The following is a 27,900-nucleotide window of genomic DNA, read 5'->3' on the forward strand; positions in this document are numbered from 1 at the left end:
GAATGTAGAAAAACAAAAAAAACAAAAATAAAAAAAAAAACAACAACATCAAAAAAGGCGAAATTACTTAAATAATTCTGTACAGTATGTGCATTCTTGTAATAGGACACGGAGGGCTGACATACTGCCGGCAATAATGCTCGATTAAAGTAAACCGCTCCCCTCTTCGCCAATAATATAATGCACGCCTTTACCTTGACGACGACGACGACGACGACGACGATGATGATATTGATAATTATGATGATGAGGACGAGGATGGTGGTGACGACAATTTATTAGGTTTCATTCTCGCGTCTATATAAACACTGTGCAAATTGACAGCTACTTAAAGCATTATTAGACAAATAGAAACTTTCCCTTTCCACATCACTATCGATGCGATAGCATTAGAATTGCGCAATGCCGTACTTCTCGACTACTTTATCGGCTGAGCAACAGTTGCGTTATGGCGCTGTTGTCGTGCTGCGTGTTTACACTTGTGAATATACCGAACTTTTCTATCACTGTGCCGACTGATTTTTATACTTTTAAGCGAGTAAATCTGATCTGAGGATGTTTGGAGCTGTAAGATAAACACCAGCCTATGCTAGATATTAAAGCCAACAGGTTAATTGCACATAATTGTGAAGATATTTTGCAATATGCATATATATATTTTTAATCCTCCTTTCATTGTTTTTTAATTTGTATAATGTTTTTTCTTATTGTAGTTTGAGTGGAACGTTGACATTGCTCATTGTTCATTGCTCAATACCATTAAAACATCCACTATTGTAATCCGCGCATGTAAAAGCTTTATTTATCTCTGCTTTTTAAAATAATAAAAAAATTATTAATATACGTGTATATGTGCACATTTGATTATTAATATTAAGCCTAATCAATGAGTGCTTTATAGTCGATACTTAACGGGCTTTGTTTCTCCTACTTTTAAAGGAACAAATGTATTTATGAACAAGATGACAAAACTAATATATCCCTATTTAAAAATAAACAATAATTTCATTTCTATGCTAATATAGCTTATGTACTATCTCTGCGATAGTACTGCAAAGAACCATGCTTTTACATTTTCAACTATGCTTTATATTATGCCATTATATACCTTAACTTTTTCATAATTATCAAACAAATGATTATATCATATGTGTTACACAATGTAGAAGTGCGAAGGCAAGCAATCTTATGAAATTTGTTGTTGTTACAAATACTTTACAAAGAAATATAAATTGAACGCTGATGATTTTGTATCAAAAGTATTTCACCAGCGATTACTATTATTTAGAAAATTAAATAAATTATTATCGGTTGCTGAGTTGAAAATTATGAATATTTTCAAACTATTATCTACATATTACAATATATATATATATATATATATATATATATATATATATATTTAAAGTTTCATATAATAAATTAATATTTTTAATTATTTTATATTAATAGAAATGGATATTTTTACTAATTTTTATTCACTTATTTATAAATATAAAAACCAAGAATAATAACTTTTCACTTATTTATTGTCAAATATTCTGACACTTTATATTATTTTATAAAAAGCATATACATTGAGAATAGTTTTATTATGTATTTAAACATATTTTTCAAATTATATACCTTTTAGATGATAAATTGTAGTAATTTCATTGAATTAGCTTTGATATTATACATTTTTCTTAATACTTTATTACAATACTATTTTATAATTCTTTAAATTTATATTACATATTATTATATTATATTTTTATATGCTCTTAATTAAGGAAAATCTTGCATTGAAGAAACAATTATTTGTTTGTAATGGTTACGGTACATTTTAATGTTAATTTTTCATTGTGACTATAATTATTATGGGTCGATAAATAATCAAATTTACATAATTTCATAAACATCCAGAATCATTACAATTTTTAAATTATCCTTATTATTTTATTCAAGATTGTAATTACAAGTTAGTAAATATATATAGTAACTTATACATTTTTTTTTTTTTCATAACTTATTCTTACTCTTTATATATATATATTTTTAATAACAATATTAGTAGGGATTTGTGAAGGAAATATAGATAAAATTGCCCTCTTATTTTCATGTATATCGTTATAATCAATTATCCATATAAATTATCATTTACAAATAGTAAGTAGAAAATCGCCATAAAATACTATATTATATTTTGTAAAAATTTCAATACCACAATTACAGTATACAGTTTTTAATATGAAATTATATGTAGTCCTCAGTTTTCTTTATCTTTATGTATATAAATTAATTGTTTTTTTAATTTTAATGATATACTACCTTAAATATAATATAAAGGGGTTACAAATACTACTAGAAATGTATGTGCATTAGTGAATGTTGAAATATAAATATATTAAAACTATGCTAAGTTTTATTTATAATCTTTTTTACAATTTTTTACTTTGAATATTTAAATAATTTATTTCAAACAGCATCTAATCAATGAATTTATTTATCTTCATAAATTCTTCTTATTATGAAAATTGACATATTTATGATATTCTTATATTTGGTCATTATTAATTTAAAATTATAATTAATTACATAATTTAAATTTATATATAAGCTGATTATGAATAATTATTGTAGATTATTATAAATAAATATATATACCGTATAATAAAAAATTCACACTAATAAGCTCATAATAATATAATATTTATATTTATTTATTATTGTCATAAATATACTCGTTTTAGAATTATTGCTATTGTGCTCTATTATTAATTTTTAATTTATTGTTGCAACTACAAACTGTATACTTATAAATTTAAAAAAAATATATAATTATCGATTTATTATACGTGTGAAAATTTCGGACTTTCATATCTTTTCTAATCAAATTATCTACAAAATTTCCATCCTTACGTATTTTTAACAAAAATAGCAGATATAAATCAATCAATTATAATTATCGAAATATTTTTGTTGCCTATTAATATTATAAAATTGTATTAGTTAGCACCATCCTCTACGTAGGATTTTAAAAATAGCTAAAGTATAAAATGAAAATTTATATTTCCTAATGATTGAAGAAACGCAGATTACGAAGAAAAATTAATTCTAATAGAAATTCAATAATGTAATTGTTAAAAAAAAAAAAAAAAAAAAATTAAATCCATGATAATAATCATTAAATAGTCATCTGCATGATAATCAATTGTCGATACTTGAATAAATATACTTAAAATAAATTCACAAAATCAAGGAGTTAATAAATATATTTAGTGATTTACTATATATAAGATATAATTAATCCATTAAGCATTTAACTGAAATGAATCATAATAATATTTATACTAATGTAATATTTCTATTACATTATAAATAGACAATATAACGTATTATTTATTAATATAAAATATAAGTATTGTATGATGACGATTGTTTAATTAATAAATAAAATAACTTATTAGGACAAACTTGTTTGATGTTTAAATATAGTATACAATATATTTTATTAGAATTTTTTTTTGCATACATTAAATATTGCTTGAATATTATACTTTATTATCTTAAATTTTATGTTGCTTTATGATATCCTATGAAACTCATTCCTTTTTAATATAATTACTGTTTGATTTTTATTTAAAGTTACCGTGATATATTAAGTATAAATAAATTGTTTTTACAATTCGAGTGTTTTCTCTCAATTTTTAAATTAAGTTATTACTTTTTTTTTTGTTTTTTTTTTTATTTTTTCAAAAATTTCTGCATCCTACGCTTCCCCCACTTATAGTATATATATGTTTTCGGTGTGAGTTGTACGCAAGCGCAGATGTGCAAACGCAACATTCCACACATAATATAAAAAAAATATTAAATTGTAAAAAATAGTATCAATAATTTGATGTTAATTTATTTGTTTTTTTTTGTTGTTTTTTTTTTTTTTTTTTTTTTTTTTTTTGGTTTATTTTTTTCATCAACATTCAAGCAAGTATTTAATGTAATTATAATACTAAATGAAAACATTGTAATAAATTAGAAAATATAAAGTATACATAAACTTATGGAGTTAATATTGGAAATTAATACTTCGAATGGTAGATGTTTAAATAATAATACAGTATATATTACGGAATTAATGTAATAATAAGTCAATATTTCATACTAATTTGCGATTTTGAAAATAATAAATGTATTGTGAAGTCTCTTTGGCCTATATTGGCAAAAATTTATTAAAACTTCATATACTTAGCGAGCATTTAATTATAAGCAATTACTATTTCTTAACGTATTCATATTTTAATTTTGTGGTGGTAAACGTAACTGTTTATTTAGCTAAATATGCGACGTGTTACATTGAATAAAACTGCCACGTGACAGGAAAAAAATGCTTGATATCGTAGTTGATATACCAGCACTGTGCACAAAACAGAACATCATAAAAGATAAATGACTTTAATAACAATGTCCATGAATTTTGCATCGAAAATTGCTTAAAATCAATACCTATAAAAATACACAACGACTAAAGCATTTATAAAAGTGCTTATAAAACCTAAATGATAAAGCTTCTTTTTTTTCATTGTAATAGTAAGAATGATAGAATAACTAGGGCGATGAGCGTAAGAAGATCTCGATGAAATTATGTTAAAGAGAGGCGAAAATAATTTAAAAACTCCGTCCGTTGTGGCATTGCAAATCGTGAAAAAAAAAAAAAAATACTCAGATAAAGAACAGCTAATACAAACTGAATGCAATTACAATGAAGCCTTCCTCCCTCATAATAAAGATATAAAAATCTTAACCCCAATGTTTAATCCTAGAAGCAGTTTTATTAATTAAGTCCTGAATATTTGACACGTCATCAGCAGTCTGGCGATCTTTGACCATTTCTACTTACTTTCAGCCAGATCTCAGCTGGTCAGTATAGGCTAGTCCCCTTAAGTGCGCGCGTGTGCGCTGTAGAGCGCTCGCGTGTGTGTGCGCCCGTGTGCGCGAGGAGTGCAGTCTCGTGTCAGTCGTGTCGTTCCTTCGTTCGTCTTTGCCGTTCGCACAGCCGCCTTATTACCGCGCGCACATTTAAGCCCATACGAGCTTAATTCCACTCCTTTGCCTTCGTATCTCCACTCAACAATTACGCGCGATATGTTCTATAACGTTTATTCTTACGGAATCCTTCATAAATAGCGTAAGTACATTAATCGCCAAAGAAATAATCGACAAAATGTGCGCCTTTCAGTCCCCCATTTTTCTTTCCCTCTAACATACACGCATACATACGTGCCATCTCTATCTCATTCGATCATTTGCCTGCTCTCGAATCCCAATATACGTACACGAGTTCACCAACACGAATGAAGCATGCATACGTGGGTGATTCTTGTCTGACTTTAGGCCCATTTATTCGCGTGAGAGCTTTAAAAGATGTTGACAAATTAATATTGGATGCATTCGACCACCGATGTTGTCAAAAAAGTTGTCAGATTTATCGTTGCTTTCACAGTATTTGCTTATTTCGGTATTATATTTTTTTATTTTCTAATCGTGATAATGCCCACTCTAATCCTGTCAAAAGTCAATAAAAGTTATTATATAAATTAATAAGTGTCTCGTGCCATTAAGTGAGGATTAATTATATAGAGCATTTATTGTTATATATTATCAGTGAATATGAAATAATTTTGTTGTGAGGAAATAAAATTAGCATTTGCTTTACTTGCTCGACTGTTTCAAAGTAATTGATAATTGCATTTTTTAGACTTTAAAATAGGCAGGTACATGATCATTTAAACATTACCTATAAAATTTATAATTATTCACGCAAATATATAAGCTGTTCGACGTTTTTTTTTTTTTTTTTTTTATTTAGCTTCTCATAGTATTAGAAAGTGATTGGACTAGTATTTGCAAAAATTGTAGTGAATAAGAAAGTTTAAGACTCGTAGGTTAGGTTGCTTATAAGATCAAAGATTTTTTTTATGAAACGTCTGCAATACCATATTTTATGAACTCTACTATATAATTGTATTTAATACATTATGCTTGAATTTAAAGTTTAATATAATAATGATAATGCGGTTAGGGGTATCGATATGCTTAGGACTCGATTACTACAAATTGATAAATATTGAAATTATTGTTGTGAAAAAATTCATGAAAACTTTTTTAAATTGTTATATCTAATTCATTCGAGATATATAATTGTGCTGAATTTCATGAAATATTTATCGAAGCACGAGTATTTATTTCAATGTCCAGTTAACAATACTTTTAATAAATAATAGCTCGTAATTTGACAAATTAAAGTTAATAAATATCACACTTTTATTGTAGAGTTAAAATGAATCCTCAGTACATGCAGCAGCAGCGTCCAGTATACGGACCTCCGCCATCCAATGCACCATATGGCGAACTTAACGCAAATTTGTCTCCCAAAGGACCACATGAATTGGGATCGCTTCCACCTCAGAAACCGTTACAAAGTCAACCACCTACAATCGATGCTGCCTGTGCAACGAAACCACCTTACTATGTAAACGATATTCAAGGACAAGTAGTTGATACTCAACATGGACCACCTCTACCGCCACAGTCTAATCAAACTAACTTAGTCAATCAAATGTCTAACGTGACTTTATCTGGTATACAAAAGCCTTCTCAGGATTTTTCACCACAGTCTGAAAAAAATGTACCAAATATGCCTTTTTCATCCACTGTAAATGGAATTAATAATCAGAATCATTATATCGCACAAGGTACCGCAGGATTCTTATCATTAAAAATAAATTGTATATCTTTACAAAATTTACCTTCTATAACTATTAATAAGCAGTTTACAGAATTGCAAACAATACTTAGAGTCTGAAAAATTTAACAATATCATCGCGCATATACCATAAATTATCATGAATTATGAAGTTTTATCTAGATAATTATTTTCACATAAATAAATAATAAATTTAAACGTCATTTTATCTTTAGGTGAACCAGATAAAATTAACTTTCCAGGAGAGAAATCAGGATTAATTTCTCAGAAATCATCGCCTCATCAACCTGGATCGGCCGACTCTCAAATACCCAGTCTTCCAAATCCCTATGGCTCTGCTGTCAAACCTCAAATTTCAGAACAACAACAATATCCTGGGCAAATGCCACCCTTTGGCTCACCATCGGTACGTAATACTTCCGGAAATCCAGTACAGATGACTCCTGCAATACCTACCGAACACCATGGCCAATTATCAAGTCAAAATAGATACAACGCACCGTTAGTAAATCAAGGAGACTTAATGGGACCGGCCGTTACAGGGAAATCAATAGGCGTTATTCCAAACTCTCCAAATACTGGTAGCCAGCAGTCATTTCGAGCGCCTCCTCTATTAAATCAACCACATGGAACGCCATTAAATCCACCACCTTTAGGACCACAGACATTAAGTAATCGAAAGAATACACCAGATTCTTCTTTACCTGGACCAATTTCCGTGGCTCCTCCAGCGTTGAATCAAAATTTGCCTGGACCACCATTACCTGGGCAAAATCTTCAGGCCCCTTCATTTACAGATCAGCAAGGTTTGCAAAGATCTCCCTTGGGTCAAACGTCTAACTTATCAGGACAACAACAGTTATCCGGTCCATATGGACAACAAAATCTATCTGGACCTCCGCTTTTACCAGTGCAACAAACACATTCTCCGTATCCATACTCCAATCAAGTACTTGAACAACGACGGTATACAACAAGCCCTTCATTATCTGGACCACAAAATGTTACGAATTCCTATACTCACACAAACTATCAGCATTCTGAAATAAATTATCAAGGATATCAAAAACAAAATTGTAGTCAATCTGGACAAACAGTAAGAAATTTACTAGAAATAAATATAGAATGTGGGAGATTAAAATACTATATCTTGAACTATCAATGCGTCATTAAATTAATTTTCTATTAACATTTTAATTATTTCGAGTTAAATTTAAATAAAAATTTTATTCTTCCAAAACTAATCGGCTCTCTTTAAAATTGAAATATTATGAAAAATAATTTTTGTAGAACATGTATGCCAATCAGATGAATCCTTATCAAAGTGGTATATCAAGTACTCCCGAAGGATATCAAACTAACGTTCAATCTCAACAAGTGAGAAGACTTGACCCCAATCAAATGCCCAGTCCTGTAAGTTCCTTACGAATTAAAAATGAAAATAATATGAAAATACTAATTTCTTACCTATAAAAATACGTATTTTCTCTTACATAGATACAACTAATTCAAGACGATCAAAGACTAAAAGGTGGAGTGTTTGTAACAAATGAAAAGGGCTTGGTTCCTCCATTGGTTACAACAAAATTTACCGTCGAAGATAAAGGAAATGCATCGCCACGATTTATTCGATCAACAATATATACTGTGCCCACTGCCACAGATATTATTAAACAAGTAAGTTTAACGCATAAATCTTTCACATTGTTTAAATGTTGTGCTTCATGGAATGAAATTCTCACAGACACATATTCCATTTTCACTTATACTGAGTCCAATGGCTCAAATAGAAGAGGGTGAATTTGAACCACCTATAGTGGATATGGGAGAAATTGGTCCGGTGCGTTGTAATCGTTGCAAAGCTTATATGAGTCCCTTTATGCAATTTATCGACGCTGGCAGAAGATTTCAATGCATGTTTTGTAAAACTACAACGGAAGGTAACAGTGTTGACAATTTTTCAAATTAATCACACACAGACTTATGATTTTATCGATCAATTTTGTAGTTCCATTGGAATATTTCCAACATTTGGATCAGACCGGTCAAAGAATGGACCGTTACGAACGCCCTGAACTAATTCTTGGTACTTACGAGTTTCTGGCAACAAAAGAGTATTGCACAGTATGTATATAACTAGTGGATAGTACTGGATTTAAAAAAAAAAATTTAACAAATATTAAACAAATTTGTTTTAAATTAATCATTCTAATTTCCTTTCATTGTTTTTTGTTTCTTAGAACAAAACATTTCCAAATCCACCTGCAATTATATTTGTTATTGATGTTTCTTATAACACGGTAAAATCGGGTTTGATTAACTTAATTTGTGCTAACATGAAAAAAATTATTCGCCATACACCTGTCGATGTGGGTCAATCTAAATCAAATATGAAAATTGGTTTTATAACATACAGTAGCACAGTTCAATTTTACAACATTAAAGCAAATCTTGCTCAGCCTCAAATGATGGTAGTTGGCGATGTACAGGATGTATTTATGCCACTTCTCGATGGCTTCCTTTGTAATCCAGAAGAAAGCGAAGCATTAATCGATAGCTTAATGACTCAAATTCCAGTTATGTTTGGAGACAGTCGAGAAACAGAAACTATTCTTGGACCAGCTATTCAAGCTGGATTAGAAGCTCTCAAGGTGAGTAGCTGCACATATTATATCTGTTATCGACGAAGCTTGATTATCGAAGTATTGTAATAATTATATGTATATTAAAAAACGTATTGATTATTTTAAATAAAAAAATGTAAGTACACATGTACATTCAATTCATTGACTTCCATTAATATTGCAAAAATTTCTTACTATTTCTTACCTTATAAAATAGAAGAGAACATTAATGAAACTACTCATTGGATGCAAAAATATGTGAATGTTTATAAATACAGTTAACTCTCTATACATTATACATTATTAATTATTTCCATATAACGATAATATTAGGATTGGTATAAAGTTTGGCTATGTTTAATGCTTATTTTAGGCATCATCGTGCGCGGGCAAACTTATGGTATTTCATTCATCTTTACCCATTGCCAATGCACCAGGAAAGCTTAAGAATAGAGATGATCGTAAGCTTCTTGGAACGGATAAGGAGAAAAATGTTTTAAGTAAATATCCAATTTATTTGCATATTTCACGACAATGACCATTGTCACGTTTATTTTCATTTTTCTTCTTTCAGCCCCACAGATTAATTATTACAATAATCTTGGGCAAGACTGCGTCGCATCTGGTTGCAGTGTCGATTTATTTATTTTTAACAATTCATACATTGATGTAGCGACGATTGGCCAAGTTTGTAGACTTACCGGTGGAGAAGTATATAAGTACACATATTTTCAAGTGAGTGGCCGATAAAATGATAATCACAATTTTGTAAATCAAAGTACTTTATTTTTCAAGCCCCTATTTGATATTTACGAGCATTCATAATAATATATTATAATAATTGTTTTTAAACATATAATTTATGTGATTATTTAAATTAAATAGGCTGATATCGATGGAGAGAGACTAATCACAGATATAATAAATAATATAAGCAGACCAATTGCATTCGATGCAGTTATGCGTGTCAGAACATCCACCGGTGTTAGACCAACAGAATTCTTTGGACATTTTTATATGTCTCATACAACCGATGTGGAATTAGCCAGCATAGACTGTGACAAAGTATAGATATGTTAAAATAATAATTTAAATACCCTTATTTAACATATTTTTAATGGTTTTTAATGGTTTGTCATTAGGCTGTTGCAATAGAGATTAAACACGATGATAAATTAGCAGAGGATGAAGGTGTTTACATTCAAGCAGCCTTACTTTATACATCATGTAGTGGCATAAGACGATTAAGAATTATCAATCTGAGCTTAAAAACTTCATCACAAATTGCAGAGCTTTTTAAATCGTGTGATTTAGACGCTATTATCAATTTCCTTTCTAAACAAAGTTAGTATCGCTTTTCATTTAATTAATTGTCTTAAAACATTTATCGATAAATTAAATGAAAATTTATGAAAATTGAAAAAAATTTACGAATAAGTATTGGTAAAATGATCAAAAGGAAGGCGAAATTATTTCGATTAACGGCCAAGCAACGTACAACAGCAACGCCTCTTTCATATCGTGTACACTCGCTTATATACATACCTTAAAAATCATAATAATTACAACAAAAAGTAGATGAAAAAAAAAAAAAAAGAAACAAAAACATATTAAATAATATCAATTATTTATGTTAATATTGAAACTTCATGTTTGGTCTTAATGAGTAAGATGTCTTAATAAATATTCCTTTCTTTGTTTGTACCATAAGGTGTATTTAAGCTTATGGACTCGTCTCTAAAAGCAGTTAAAGATAATTTAATTTCAAGATGTGCCACTATACTTGCATCTTATAGAAGATTTTGTTCATCTCCATCAAGTATTGGCCAGTTGGTACTTCCCGAATGCATGAAATTACTACCACTTTATATAAATGGACTATTAAAGAGCGATGCCATTACTGGAGGTATGTAGAAGTAAATGATAAAAGAGTTTGCTTGAGTTTTAAATTTTCTCTTTACAGTTAATTATTATAGTATAAGTTTGCCAAAGAAAAACACGTGTATTTATTTATAGACGTAGTTTAAAGAAAAATTCTATGTTTACAAAGGAAATTTTATATTTATTTTAGGTAGTGGAATAACAATTGATCAGAAATCGTATGTAATAATGTCGGTTACGACAATGCCAATTGGCGAGTCAGTTGTTCATGTTTATCCACGATTAATTTCATTGCATGACGTTAATCCTCAATCTACGGATATTCCACCTATGTTACGTTGTTCAAAAGATAAATTCACAGACGATGGGGCATATTTGTTGGGTAAAAACTCGGAAACAATTTTCACATATATGCTAGCCGCGTATAAATTTTAATTTATAATACATTTACAGAAAATGGAATTCACATGTTTTTATGGCTCGGTGCGAATTTGAGTTCACAATGGTTGCAGTCAGTTTTTGGTGTCTCATCCGTACTTCAAGTTGACACTGATAAGACTACAATACCGCCATTAAATAATCCATTGAATGACCGAATCAGATATATAATTAGTTACGTTCAAAGTGAGAGGCGACACTGTATGCGGGTAAAGTCTCACACACATATATAATACGTTTTTAGATATAATAAATTTTGATTGACCCGTTGAGTATAAATTCGATTAGAATTAAAAATATCAATCGTAATAATTTTGAGTATCATCAGTATTTGTACAATTATTGAATTGCTGAAGTATTATGCTATAGAAGTTTAGAGTAATTAATAATTCATGAAAATATTTTTCAGTTAACTATCACCAGACAACGAGAAAAAATGGAAATGGTAATGCGACAGTTCTTGGTGGAGGATCCAGGCGTTGATGGTAGTCTTGGTTATGTAGACTTTCTGTGTCACATACATAGAGAAATTCGAACGCTTCTTAGCTAGTGTAAATTGAGATAAATAATTTCTCAAATATAGAGAACTAAAAAGAAGGCAAATAAGTTTTAATTTAAGTAGTATGTAATAAAGTTTTTATGTAAAAGTTGAATGAGAGATCGAGGAAAATGAGAGAAAGAAACGAGTGAAAAGAATAGAAAATGAAAGTGGAAAAGGGGAGAGAAAGGTTGATTTCTACAAAAGTAATTTTAAAGATAAATTGTATTATTATACTGGATATTGTATCAATAGCTTTGCTATTATGTATCGTTAGTACGTTAAATTAATTATTAAGGTGTAACAAAGTATAATAAATTTATATATTAAGTCAAAATTGTTAATGGATATTGAGCTGCTTTATTTCAAAATATTTTTATTTCTCTGATTAACTGTATATTACTTTAATATTATACTTCTTACGTTAATATAATAAATTACTGTTTTAAAGGAATTTTAAAGGATTTTAACATGTTTTATTAATATTGTTTTTTTTATTTTTAGATCTTATCAAATACATGTATGTGTGTTTGAATATTTACGAATAAATTAATACATATAAAATATTAATATTTTCATTATTTTGCATTTTGTAGTATGTATATATATATATATATATAAGTTTTAAATCAAACTATAAAATAAATATAAAAATATCATAAATATTACAAAATGATGGATTTTCTGTTGGTAATTTTTATTCTAAAATGCATATAAAATTTGGAAACAAATTTAATATATATATATATATATATATATATATATAGACACATATAAATTAATTAAATTGATAGACCATTAGGCAAATTAGGCAATTTTTTATAAGTTTTGATATGTGAAGGGTAGTAATTTAGTCTTTTTGCTTTCACAAAGAAAATTAATCTTTTTAATGATTAATTAAATGGCATTTAATAGGCATTCAATGCAATTTCATCCAAAAAAATCTGTTTATATTACTGATTAAAATCGTAGTAAAGAATAAAATTATACCCTTATACTATTATTAAAAAAACTTTTGTCTTCACCGCCTTTTTCGTTCTTTTCTTTTCTTTCTGATTACAAGTTATAAGAATAATACAAATAAAAAGATAATACAAATAGTATAAATGCAATTACAGTGCTGTCGTCCATTTACGTATTTGATTAAATACGTTGTTATGTGAAAAGTTTGAAGCGCAACGTAACCACCTGCCTGACTCGTATTCTGCAAGTATTGAAGTGCGTAAATGGCTCGGCACGTACAATTGCTAATGGACTTCCGTATATATAAATATACATTTGCGTATTGAGCAGACAATAAGAAGAAAGTGTGTAGTGCGCAGGTTGGAAAATATAAAGCGTATTAGCATAATATCTTATAAAAAAAAAAAAAGTAGGATCGCGGTTATAGGGCGTTCGTTATTAATTATCCTTTTGGATTGTTCATTAGCTTTAGTTTTGAGTTTGAGTGCGCGTGTCGTGCGGATAACTATTTAGGTCTTTGTTAAAGCATAATTAAGTAATGAGCAATTATCGAGTTTGTTCGTCGATGGAAAATTTATTTCTAAATGTAAAATGATAATATGAAATCCTTTTTCGCAATTTCATTTTCACGTCTTTTCATGGGATTGGTAAATGTTAAAAAAATCGAATGACTTATGTGCCTATTACATAGTCGGTTTGTGGGGTTAAAATTCATTGGTTTATTGATAATGATAATTTATTGAGCGAGAAGCGTACGTACGATATGAGGAAATAATATCCTATAGAATAAATGTTCTGAAGTTCAGTGTGCAAATAGTAAGTGATGTCAAACTGTTTTGTGTGCAAAAGCATTATGATTATGATTTAAAAGATGACGCGACGGAGAATGGAAATGTCGCTTTGCCGGTGGGACGAAGCAGAATTACGATTTCTAATTGAATATCACTTCAGGTTTTCATCTTTTTTGCTGCTAAAGAATGCAAGCTTTTAAATGTAATCAGAAGTATGATCAAGGTATCCAGCTTCCGCACATAATCCATAATTTTAGGATTTCTGGTTAGAGCAATTTTATATGATGTATTTTTTTTTTAAAGTTTACAATTACATTAAAGTTGAATAATGATAATCCGAAATGTCTTCGTATCGATTGTTTATTTGTAACGAGCAATTTGAAAACAAATTTAATCTACTGGTTCATATAATCCCTATTGTTATTGATTAATCATTGCACCATTAAACAAAAGGCGTAATTATTTATTTTTATCAGTACATTGTTTTAATGGTCAAAGTAATTTTGAAAGTTGCAATTAGGCTTAATAATATTGGATTATTTTAACAAATTTATTTAACACAATTTTTAATGAAACATTTATTCAATCGTGCGTTAGGAAACATTTCAAATTAATTTACATTCAGATAATTGTTTCCACAAACTTGGATGATAGAGGCAATATATCGGTATCTTTATTGATAATTAAATGGTTTAAATGGAGTTTTCTACTAAAGAGTTGATAAGTTAACGTGTACTCTATGAGAAAGGACTTGTCACTTATTTAAAATGCATAATATTGACATAAATATTGGCAATATCGATGATTGTTAATGGCATTGATATTGTAAAATAAATTTACAATTGAGGTTTTGATTGCCAAGACATGTTTTAGAAACAACATAAACGATAAAGTAATGTAAAACTATTTGTATAAATATAATTATATGTAATGCTTTGATTAGATTCTCAACCGGAACTTGCGAAATAAATATAAATGTACTAAATTAAAGAATGAAAACTATACATTAAATAAAATTTAATTATGTTTTTTTGTTGTTGTAAAGGAATACTTATGAAAAGGAGAAAATGCTTTGGAAAAGCATTCTCCTATGCGCTGCGACCATCCTGATTGCAGCGGTTAACTATTTTGATGCAATGTTCTACATACTCTTTGGATTGCTAACAATATGTGGAACATCGTTCGGACCTGCGATTATATTTTATGCTTATACAAGATTATCACCTATTTATCCAATTGGCTGGAAATATGCTCTTTTAAGCGCTGCATCCCTTCTGATTATAATATTTTACTATTTTGATCTGCTAATTTATTTAATATTTGGATTGCTTGTAGTATGCGGTATTTTTCTTGGTCCGACGATTGTTTTGCATATACATAACACTTTATCACCCAAATATCCGGATAATAGAGGCACTAAAAAAATAATTAATAATATTAATTTCTTTGAAACTCTTTTAATGGTAAGTTAAAAATAATGTTTCTCGCAATTAACTATGATTATGTTACAAAAATGTTGTCGGACAATATTATAATTTCACTTCGAAGCAACTTGAATATAAAACTAATTAATTTTTACTCTCGTTATAGTTAATGATAAATGCATTCGAATTAATTCCAGAGGGAACTTTATTTTAATGATGATGGAAAAAGAGATTCTGGACGTTATCCCCTTATATTTTCAAGGCTGGTTGATGGAGCTTTGCTTAATTTCTTGGATTTAGTATTTAGAGATTTTATCAGCTATTGGTTGAACGATATTGCTATCGGAGCAGATGAATTAATTAGTACTGCTAAACAAGATTTATGGGAAGCAATACAAAAAATACATAGTCGAACGGAAAATATTGATCATACAAATTTAGTAGCGTATGGCATAGTGAATACGATAACTTTTCATTTTGAAAAGATTCGACTTTCTCAAGAAGCAGCGTAAGTTTTATTAACTATTGATAGAAAATTATATCGTCGAAATTTATTTGAATTATTTTTACATTCATAGAGTTGATAAGGAAAATCCAGTGTACATTTTATCACCACATTTAGTATCAGAGGATGGGGAATTGGAGTATTTGAGAAAAGTAAGCGAGGTATTTATTTTGTTCTTTATGCCACGTGGATACACATTTCCACCAGTAATAAGTTTTCTAAGGGAGGTTTTTACATGTAAAAGTAAGTTAGGTATTTTATATATAACTTTGCATTATGAACACACTAATAAAATTTTACAAATGAATGATTATTCTTATTTAGTATTAAAACCAGTTATAAATACAATAACCGATCCAGATTATATTAATCAAAAAATTTTGTTATATATTCGACAACAACAAATGGCAGAAGCATTGCATAGGAAAACTTGCGAATATGCAGATTCGTTTGAAGATTTCATTCTAATGATTAAATCTACTAGAGATCTTGAAGTTTTAAAGCGTATTAGGTATAATATTGTGACAGAGATTATGCAAGCCACTACGACTCAAAATATTCAACGCTCTCAGGGTTTAGATTCTGAAAATATAGGCTTTGGTAAGAATGATACAACGTATGGGCGAAAATTAAAACGTTACATTGGTCAATTGACTTATGCGAAGAATACTTGTGAGTGCCATATGCAATCGTTGGGATGGGACGGCTATCCTATGGAAGAAGACGATGTAATAGATCCGATGGCAACTCCTGAAAACAGAATAATACCTTTACGAGTAATTTTGGATAGTGTTATAGGTATATTATCTTGCTATTTATATTCGTATCTGAATTTTATTATTTATGATTATGACTACTATTGTTATTATCATTATCATTATCATTATTATTATTATATTGATATTATTATTATTATTGTTATTATTATTGGAGATGCATTAAAAAGGAAAATTATGTTAGTATTAAAATTTCGTTCTAAATTCTTTTTATGGATAAAATCATCTCTATGACACTGACGACTATTTTATTATTCTTTGATTTTTTATAAAATTAAGATTATTTGTAAAAAAGTAATGAAAAATCTGAAGCGTAAAAAGCTGAAAAAGATGAATATTAATAGTTTATTTTTTACTATATAGAATAGCCTATAATAGTTAAGGCGTTGTTCATCTTCACTGTCTAATTAATCATGAAATATTAAGATTTAAGCACAATAATACTAATTGTAATAATGTAAAATGAAGGAAAAGAATTTTTGAAAATGTAAATTTCAGTCCTAAAACTATTTTCACTTTATTTTCCATTCTGAATTTCTTAGAAATTTGAAACTTAAAATATTTAATATCAATGTACCTGTACTATATTTTATAGCCTTAGTTTTAATTTCAGGTAGAAAATATTTGTCTGAGTTTTTGGAACAAGTATCTAGTCAAGGATTAATTGGTTATTGGGCAGCCGTACAAGAACTTCGTGTAACGGAGAAATCTAATTGGCATCAGTTAGGAGCAGAAATTTTTTATACATACGTAGCCATTCCCACTGCTGAGATTAAAGTTGATAAAGATGTGAAAAAAAAGATGGAAAGTTTTTTAATGGGAGATAAAGGACCAGATGTATTTTATGAAGTTCAAGAAATAGTTGTTCAAACTTTAGAGGAAAAGTACTATTCCTCTTTTATAATTAGCGAGCAGTATAAAAAGTTAATTGAATCAACAAATGATGAAAAATTAGATAGTAAGTAATAGATAAATGTTTTAAGCCGAGTAAAATTAATTAAAATTTTAATTTGAAATAATACTCGGATTGATTTATACAAATTTTATTATAATACTTGAGATTATCATTCGCTCATTACGAGAATTTTAAAACTCATGCTTTCACAGTTGCGAATGAGGATCGAAGATCGATAATTAATGGGACTATATCAGACAATACTTTATTAGTTGGAGAGCATTCCAATTACTCACGAAATAAACTTGATCGGTTACAAGAAAAGCTAAATAATAAAATGCAAGCATTGCAAGCACTTCAGTCGTCTTTAAAGCCGGAAAGTAAAGTACTAAGTATATTAGCAAAGGAAGTTGAATGGTTACAAGGTGAAAAAAGGCAGTTGGAGGCCCATTTAAATCATACGGAAATGTGGGCTGAGCACTTAGGACGTTGGAGAGCGGACGTTCAGAGCGCTGAAGTAAATAATCGATAACTCACTTACTTCCCCTTGAATATTAATATTTGATTATAATGTATTTATTCTCAATACATATTTTGAAGAAATTTAACATCTAATACGGTTGCTTTAATAAGTGCAGTTTTACATGATTTTATCATTAAATCACCATAAAATATAACTCAATTATCGTATGATTAATATAAAAAAAAAAAAATTAAGCACTGACATACTTTTGCACGATATTCATCAAAAAGATCATAAATTAAAATACTTAATTTTGAAAGCCATACTGAGACAGAGAGAGAGAGAGAGAGAGAGAGAGAGAAAGAGAGTTAACTGAAAATAATAATATTCAATGAGAAAATGAAGATATTTATCTTTTTTTTTTGTTTCTTTTTTTAAATTAATCTTAATATTTATGATTTAGACTCCGGATAATGGTGAGCCTCCAGAATTTGTTTTAGTTGTTCATATGATAACAGATGTTGCAGACGAAGCCAGTATTTCTACGGGATGGGTGGTTTTACGAAAACTGCAAGAATTTCAGGAACTGCATAGAAAACTACGTCAGCTGTGTTCTAGTGTAAAACATCTAGAATTACCATCTCAGCCTCTAAAATTTTTTGGCAAAACGGACAAGAATGCAATGGATAAAGCAAGAACGCAGATTCAAAAATATTTAAATGTATAAAATAATTCGATTTATTAAAAAAAAAAAAAAAAAAAAAAAAAATTTAATTCAAACGTTTATATATATATATATATATGTTATATTATTTTTGCATGCAACAGTTTGTTTTAGATGATGATCGTTTGAATCAAAGCGAAGCGTTGTACACTTTTCTTAGTCCAAGTTCGGAGCGTTTGAAACATAGTACACCATCGCCAAAGAAATCACGATTTTCTTTATCTACCCTGTTTAAATCGTTAGTAATGTACTTTCTTTAAATTTACATTAAATTTACTTTGAAAATAATAATATTTAAATGAGCATCTATCTTTATAAATCAATGAGTTCGAATGCGGTACAAATTATTTATTTCATTCGTATGTTAAATCTCCACTTGATGTTACAGTAGTTCAGGCAGCAGTGGGGACTCACGAGAGAAAGACGACGAAGAAGAATATTCCTTATTATTAGATGATAATGAACCCACGCGATCGGTGACTGATGCTTTTCTAGGATTAGGAAAAGATTCTATTGCTGAGCCGCTCTACACCTTACTTGGTGAAATTTTTGATTTAAGAGGTGTATTCCGTTGGTTAAGGCGATCATTAATTACCTTCGTACAACTTACTTACGGAAGAACAATTAATAGGTGAGATAAGCGTCACTATAAAAATTTTGAAGATCAAATACTTTTATGTAATTCTTAAAATACAATCGCTTGTCTGACAATAGCTTTGATAGGTGAATTTTTATCTAAACTTGAACGAAGTTTACGTATACTTACATAGACTTGAAGCAACTTTATTAGTTTACGCAAATGCAATAAGCAATAATTAAAACATTAAAACAAATTTCATAAATCATTTTATCCATAACAAGAAATATTAAGTACAGTCAGAATACATAATATTAATAATTAAGTTTATCGCGAACTTAGCCGTAAAAACGGAATAAATTCCACAAAATAGGTAATTTTTAATCATTCAACAATTTATAAATGGACCGATTTAAGGTTGTGGCTTACATTTTATTATCAAATGCACCTTTCGTTATACTTAGAATTTTTTCAAAATAATTAATTATTTCCTAATGCTTATAATATTATAAAGTTTTTTTCATTCGACTATATTCAATTGCAATTTAATGTAAAATTTGATTGACCGTGTAACGAATCAATCAATCAATCAATCAATCAATTATTATTATTATTATTATTATTATTATTATTATTATTATTATTATTATTATTATTTGTATTTATATGTAATATAATTTATAAATAATAGTTGGTTTTTTTAATAATATTAAATCAGGGTAGTATTACGAAACATATATAGCTATAACAGTATAAAAACAAGTACGAATAAGTTTTCGTAATTTTTAAATGCTCTTTAAATTAAACATTTTTTTTTTTTTTAAATATTATAGACAAGTTAGGGATACCGTTACGTGGATGTTCTCTGAACCAATGCTTCATTATTATATTCAACTGTTAATAAAATCGTGGTGGCCTAATGGTAAACTCGTTACGGATGTGCCAATTCGATTGAATGAAGATAAATTAAAAACACGTTTAGAAGCTCGTCAACAATTTTTAAGTAACGTACCTGACTTTTTGACGAACCTAGTTGGAGCTCAAAGTGCTCAAAGAGGAGCCACGAAGGTTTTTGACTCTCTACAAAACGTGCAACTAAATAAACAATTATTTTACGTAAGTAATTTCAACAGATATTTCAATTTTTCTATTTACACCACTAAAAATTAATTTCAATATTCCTCAGGATATTTTTGAAGTTATAATGTATGAGATGTTTCCAGATTTAAAAAAGGGCAGAGATTAAATATTTTTTCATTGCATAAATGCATTCTAAGTAAAATTTTAGGTAAACTTTGAATATTTGTGAATTATATTTTTAACCATTTTGACTGTCAAATTAATGAGAAATCAGGTTTGTCGTTTATAATAATTTACAATTTTTATAATACTTAAGGTGCTAAACTTTTTCTAAGCCAGCAGTATTACTTAAAAGATTTTTTAACTAGCATCCAAATGAATTTGAAATTTCATCGATTTCTGAGCAAAATATAAAGGCTCGACCGATTAGATTTTACTAGCCTATATTACAATGTATTACATATTGGAAAATGATAGTATTTATTTAGTTAATATCTTAGTATTATCACGAAGTACAATATTAATGATTATGGTGCTAGTTACCAAAGATTATAAGCAGTGCATGTAGCAAACAATTTATTGAAAGTATATTCTATTTATTGGAAAATATTTTTATTAAGCCGCATTTTTACCTATCTCGGTGCACAATTGAAATACTTTTTGCAACTATGTTCTAGTTTCTGTTTCCTTTTTTTTTTTTTTTTTTTCTTTTCTTTTCTTTCACAACAAATTCATTTAAAATATGTATTTTCATATGTTATTAGAAAATAATTTTGATACTGATAAATATATCCGTTTTCTATAATTTGCATTTAATTCATAAAAACGTCTTTTGTAAGCTGACGTGAATTGGAATAAGAATTAATCTATATGATAACAATGTATTTCCGATACTTACGAATGTTTATAGTATAATAATGTCCGATTAAAAAATTATACATTTCAGATTTATAAATTTAGTAAAGTATTCTTTTAGTTTCAATCTTATTATAATTAAGTTTAAATGCCTTTTTAAAAATAATGATAATTATTATTATTGAAGAAATTAGAAATACATTGTGTAATATGAACAGTCGATGAAATATATTGTCTAACGTTTAGTCATTAATGGATATTTTTAAAACAAATTTCTTTTATAACTTACAACAGCTTTAATTCATCCTTTAAGTTTACAATTCTCAATTATCCAATAATAATTATTATTATGATTATCCTCGTTGTTTTTTTGTTTTGTTGTTGTTGCTGTTGCTGTTGTTGTTGTTGTTGTTGTTGTTGTTGTTGTTGTCGTTGTCGTCGTCGCTGTTGTTGTTGTTGTTATTATTATTATTTTATTTAACTCTATATATAGCTGTTTTGCAAAAATGATCAAATCGGAATTTTTAGCCAGAATGGCTTAAGCCCCAGTGTTATATTCTCTCTTTATTAGTAGCCGAATTGAATAATTTATGTTCATTACGTTTCGCTTAAATTGCACGGATTTCGTTCTTATTCAGCATTAGACATGAATGATGCAATTTGCAAAAGGATCTTGTTAAATTTAATTTTATATCGTTATAATAAATAGCCCTCGCGTTCATACACCATGACAAACTTTTATAATATACGATAAAAGTGTTTAAAGGAACTTTTTATAAAAAAAAAATTGTCATTTTTATAGTCTTCCTTTTTTCCCCCATCTAGATTAACATTAATTTTTAAGGTTTTTTATTTATTGTCGATATTTTTTGTTTTTGACTTAATTTTTTTCTTTTTTTTTTTAATTTTTACCAAAGTTATTAAAAACATACTTCCTTTATGACTTGTTAAATCAAATTATTTTGTTGATCAGCCATGCGCGTCATCATATAGGTATATTAATTTTATTTACTTAGTATTAATTATGGCGATCTGATAATCGTAAGTGTGTCGCTTTTATTTTTCACACTAAAGAACATTGGATCTTAGGGATTATATTCTAAATATTATTGTTTACTGCTCTATCGATGATAATATTGTCATCGCTGGAATCGTAGACCTTTGTTCTTCCACAATTAATTGGTGGCCTGTCATTAGAATTTTTTATTCTTCGGATATTCATATTATTATCAGTTATATGCTTTATTAGCATTCATATATTAGAATATATGGTGTAATCTATTTTATTTCCTCGTTGTAAGTCGAGGACGCACAAATTGTGCCCCGCCCCCGTCTTTTTTCCTCTCTTGCATTTTCTCATCTCTGTCTGTCACTTTTCATCGCCACTGTATTTAAATCACGTATACCGAGAAAACGCCTTTGGAATAACGCGAATCTAACAAAGACTTTGTAAATGCACGAGTGAAACGAGAAATGAACGTAAGCCAAGACTGAAAATTCAATAATTCAAGACAAATAAACGTTTCGATACAATTTGTAAAGTTTCATAAGATACATATATTATCCAAAGCTTCATTATTACTTGCTTTAAAAACCAATAGTATTAATAATTAACTTTGATTAATTATGATTATCAATAGATAGACTTGCTTTTCTGCCCTTATATAGTGAATAAATACATCCTCGGATGAATAATTACAAAACCAAACGTTATCCATTATCGTCGTAGTATCTATTATCATTGCTTCTGTTTAAATCTAAACTGATAATCATATTTTCCTCCCTAATGATTTAACTTATCATCGTCAAGCTATGGCCAAGCAAATAGTTGAGATAAATTTTCGTATTGTCGTTGATTAAAATGATTATTACATTATTGTCAAGAGATAATCGTATTAGAAGCTTAACTTCTATTATTTTTATCCGCTTGTATTGTATTTTCAATGTGTAAAACAATAATTATTTATTATAAAATTAAATTTTTATAGATATTTCAAACAAAAGTTTCAATATTCATATAAATATCTTGTATAGCAAAATATCAACAAAAAATATTCATAAATTTTGAGAATCCTACGACCATGACCATTTAAAATTATGTGATCTACTGGTTAAAAAATTAATAAATTATTTATAACTTTTTCATATTTGTCCACACTCTTATAAATTTATTTCACTTTGAATAATCTTCAGGCTCTCACTCTCACAACTCGTAATAGATTCTGTTCATATTAATTTGTATGCTTTAATGAAATGGATTTTGTTTTTCTTGGATTTTCTTTAAGTTTCTTATATTATTATAATTAAAATACAAGATAATTTTTACAATTATTATAATATAAATTTACTCAATATTTTCTTTTATCATCAATATTTAAGGCTATATAATATCGAAGGCTTTTATTAAAGAGCCAAAAATCATCTATAAAAAATTAATTTTACGATAAAGAAATATTTTAACACTCATTCGTTCATTGCTTCACTTCCACGTATTTATTTATCTATCTTCTATTCGTTCTTCCGAATGTAAATCCGAATATTAAATTGGTATACTCGTTATGAATTTATGTGTTTCATCAGGAGGTTTATACACTTCTATTTTCTATTTGGTGATAATTGAAGATGAGCAATTGAAGTATGAAGGTGACGTACGTCCAGTGTCGTAAACTTTTCCAATACAAAATCCTCATCCCTATTAACAAACCTTTTATCATTTTTACTTTTCTTTTTTTCATTTTGAATTATGACTAGTTGAGCTATTAATCTTGATATTACATCGCTTATAGAGTTGCAAAATCGTTAATCATTATGATATATATAAGTAATACAGGAACAACAATAAACAATCATTTAGTACTATATTGACTGATAACTTCCCACTCGTTTCACGGCTTTCGATGTTTCTTATCAGTTCAATGGAAACCATAAAGTCGAAGCCTTGAATTTTCTATGTACTGGCATTATAATATCCTATTGATAGTAAATCGTCCTTCAATGTTTCGCAAATAGCTTCCTGTAAAAATGTTCTCGTAAATGTTGGGTGTTCAGTTGTACTGATCAAAGACATATATCATCCACAGCTTCAATTGATTTTTCTATAATAAATAATTCATTAACCGTAATATGTTGTTATAGAAAAGCTTTATATTTATAATGAAACACTAAGCTCATCGGAGATTTACAGTCGAGTTAAACAAGTTTGTAGAAAAAGTAACTTGTGAAGTAGATAAATCAGAAACAAGCGGCGCCTATAATTTAAGTTCAAAGACTCTTTTCTATATCTATTCTTTCACGGTATATGAATTTGCTTCCCCCTTTCTCTTCCAAAGTTATTTCACGATACTCAAGATATATCGATTTTTCGAGTGGTGCAAAGAAGCTTTCGAACCTCTTTTACTATAATTACTATCCGTGACACATTGAACAAATAAAATTAACTTATTAATATGAATTCAATAATTCATCTATGAAAGAAAATTTAATTTTGTACAGAACTAGTATTTTGATTAATTAGAATCTTATTAGTTAATATTGTAAATGAATATTCAATAAAGTATGATAAAGAAAATACATGAAAGTGATATTGACGTATTAAGAACAAAATAAAACAATAATTTATATACGGATTTTATAAGTTATATTTAAAAAAAAGTATATATTATAGTTTGTATATTAGACTCTCTCTCTCTCTCTCTCTCTCTCTCTCTCTCTCTCTCTCTCCCTATCTCTACACATATTTATGTAACATAATAGTATTACATCATTTATAATTTTATATTCAATTTTCTATTTTTTTTTTATCTCTATTGATCTTTTTATTTTAATATCTTATAAGTGGGAAATTAACTTTCTACACAAAAATCATTCCTTTGAAATAATTTAAAGTAATGGAACCTTGTATAGATAAAATGCTTATATATATTTAATCGTTTGTCGTTCACTTTTGATATTTACATATTTTCATAATTTTTTTAAATGTCATTGAATTAAATTATTTATAAATTTGATCAGGTTATTAAGTAATTTGTATAAGAAATCAAAATCTGTACAAAATACTCCTTTATTGTTTTATTTATGAACACGCTAAAACTTTAAATTTTAAAATATTTATTAATTTATCATGGCATAGTATCAAAAAAAAAAAAAAAAACAAAAAAAAAAGAAAAGTTTTTATGTATTTAATGATAAAATACCACGTTGAATTAAATACGTACTACATAAATATATTTCTTAATTCAAACATTTAATTTTCAGATGATAAAATACTATTATCAACCGATATGTTTTATATTAAAATTATTAAAATAAATTGTATTAGTATACAATTTTAGAGAGAAAAAAATATAATTTCACTTCTTAATATTAAATAATTATAATTTAATTAACTGTTAATTCAGTACTGCAGTTAATTGTTAAAAGTTATGTTTATAATAATTTATATAAAATTATGAACTATAAATAATATTCTAACTGTATAAATTACCATCAAATGAGTTAGCACTGTATTAAATGATTTAACTCTGTATTAAAAAAAAAAAAAAAAAAAAATCTGTACATTAATATAAAATATATTAATTTAAATGTAATTTAATAGTCTAAATAAATCCTGGATATAAGTTCAAATAAATGAATTTGATGTATTGTTAATTTAAATTGTCAAATATTGTTGTAAAAATGAATTTAAAAATATGTCATCGAATGCTGATTGTTCGTTACAAAAAGAAAATATAAATAAATAATATTAATATGTTTGAACCCTATATTAATAGTTTATTATTATTTTTAGTAATAATTATCAATATGCAAAATTAATAGTGAATTAATATACATATATATACACATTTTTTTCTTATTAAATGAAAGTACAAGCGTTTTGATAAATATTAAAAGACATATTTAATTGCAAAATATTCAATGTTCAGGATACTTTGAACACAAACATTTAATTTATACAAAATTAGTGATAAAATAATGTTTTACTACAGTTTTTTTTTTATAATAATTAATACATTATTACAATACTATGCTATGTTATGCTATATAATAATCAAACTATGTTTATTTGTAAAATTCCTGATGACTAAAATTTTTTTCTAACATAAAAAGGTTACATTAAAGGGCTTCTTGATATTCGAAAATTTATTGAAATTCTATTTATTTCAATAATTACATTTATTTTTTATCGCTATTATAATCCATTTTACAGCTTACAATATTATTTTTGTAAATGTATGTTTTTTCAAGTTTTAGTTTAGAATTATAGAATTATGATTATCTGATATAAATATGAGTGTATGGAGTAAAATACAACAACTACGATGGAACTGAAAGTTTTGTATTGTTAACGATTTATGTCTGAATTGTTAGCAGGTGAATATAAATCTAAAATTAATTAGGAAGTAGGAATGAAAGAAATGCATCAAAAAATTATTGTAAATTATTTTGCATAATGATGTGGATTGTTTTATTGTAACATTTTTCAAATTGCACGAGATGCACAAATATATTATCTAATTACGCTTTATAAATACAATTCAATTATTTTTAAAATTACGTAATCGCAGTTCCTATACAAATATTACAATAATTATTCTTTATCTTTATGGTTTATTAGACATTGTAGTTTATTTTTTTTTTATTCTATTGTTCTTAAAATAATCAGTTTATTATCATTCCATACTGATATTCTGTACATATATATTGCGCATTATCACGATGTATTTGCTTTTATTTATACATTGATAATGCAGACGTTGGCGTTCATAGTTTTAGCATTGAAAACAGTACAGTGCAAAATCATTTATAAAGTAGTCAAATTTAAAGATGGCGCAAAAGTTTCAATTATAGCAAGACTAGTTGTCAATAATTCTTACATTTTAAAATCTACTCAAAAATACGACTTCAATACCTAAAATAATTTATTTGTTTATATTTGTATATATATATATATTATGCAAGAATTCTTATGGAATCTTTATGTAAAATAAAATATTACTTTAATAATGTATTAATTGTTGATTATGATAATATATGTTCAATTTTGTATAAATGATAAGTAACTCATATTAATGCATCATTCTGCTCGAATTAATTACATATAAAAACTTCCTATGGAAATTTTTGGCGCAAAAAATTTGTTTTCTTAGTCTATTTCTATAAATTGATGATTCATCGATCGGTAGTAGTGAAATTTCTGTTGAACGATGTTGAAGAAAAGAATATTTCATCACTTGCCCCACTGCATCATTAATTTTTATCATAGGATAAATAAATATTGATATCAATTTAAACGAATAAAGAATGATTTTTTCTATAAAACAAAGAAGAGTTCTAAATATAATTATTGAATTATTTTAAATCTATTTGAGCAATTAAGTTATATAAATATTATATGAAATAAATTAAATAGATAGATAAATTACTAAAATTTATGTAGAAGTTTTGAAAGTATGGTTTTAACTAAAAATAAAATAATAAATATCCATATAAATGAATTCGAACATTTAAATTTTAATGATGAAGGAAAATGAAAAAGACCAATCACTGTCATTATACAAATATAATCTATTAATATACAGATGAAATAATTCGACAAAGTATTAATAAGAAAAATCTAAAAAC

The 27,900-nt window shown here is 27.3% G+C and overlaps 2 protein-coding genes across 4 annotated transcripts; both read left to right on the forward strand.

The window, feature by feature from the left end:
* Nucleotides 1-574: 574 nt before the first annotated feature.
* Nucleotides 575-12,400, forward strand: Sec24CD (COPII coat complex component secretory 24CD). Of its 3 annotated transcripts, none has more exons than XM_011500070.1 (16): nucleotides 575-609; nucleotides 6,313-6,734; nucleotides 6,961-7,841; nucleotides 8,036-8,158; nucleotides 8,243-8,422; nucleotides 8,490-8,685; nucleotides 8,754-8,869; nucleotides 8,986-9,396; nucleotides 9,743-9,869; nucleotides 9,944-10,104; nucleotides 10,255-10,434; nucleotides 10,512-10,713; nucleotides 11,081-11,275; nucleotides 11,441-11,632; nucleotides 11,704-11,897; nucleotides 12,098-12,400. In XM_011500070.1, exons 1-16 carry the CDS (start codon nucleotides 587-589, stop codon nucleotides 12,236-12,238), a joined length of 3,744 nt encoding a protein of 1,247 aa, XP_011498372.1. In that variant the 5' UTR covers nucleotides 575-586; the 3' UTR covers nucleotides 12,239-12,400. The 3 variants fall into 3 exon arrangements, with proteins under 3 accessions (XP_011498372.1, XP_011498373.1, XP_011498374.1); XM_011500071.1 differs by lacking the exon at nucleotides 575-609 and adding an exon at nucleotides 4,905-5,167; XM_011500072.1 differs by lacking the exon at nucleotides 575-609 and adding an exon at nucleotides 5,451-5,497.
* A 3,057-nt stretch (nucleotides 12,401-15,457) lies between these two features.
* Nucleotides 15,458-20,612, forward strand: LOC105362733 (sorting nexin-25). The gene is made up of 11 exons (XM_011500219.1): nucleotides 15,458-15,466; nucleotides 15,602-15,912; nucleotides 15,983-16,152; nucleotides 16,234-16,707; nucleotides 17,299-17,643; nucleotides 17,793-18,097; nucleotides 18,507-18,764; nucleotides 18,872-19,005; nucleotides 19,156-19,398; nucleotides 20,178-20,460; nucleotides 20,531-20,612. The coding sequence occupies exons 1-11, from the start codon at nucleotides 15,458-15,460 to the stop codon at nucleotides 20,588-20,590; spliced, it is 2,592 nt and encodes an 863-aa protein (XP_011498521.1). The 3' UTR covers nucleotides 20,591-20,612.
* The last annotated feature ends 7,288 nt before the right edge of the window (nucleotides 20,613-27,900 follow it).

Source organism: Ceratosolen solmsi, unplaced genomic scaffold (assembly GCF_000503995.2).
Source record: "Ceratosolen solmsi marchali unplaced genomic scaffold, CerSol_1.0 scaffold41, whole genome shotgun sequence".
Lineage (NCBI taxonomy): Eukaryota > Metazoa > Arthropoda > Insecta > Hymenoptera > Agaonidae > Ceratosolen > Ceratosolen solmsi.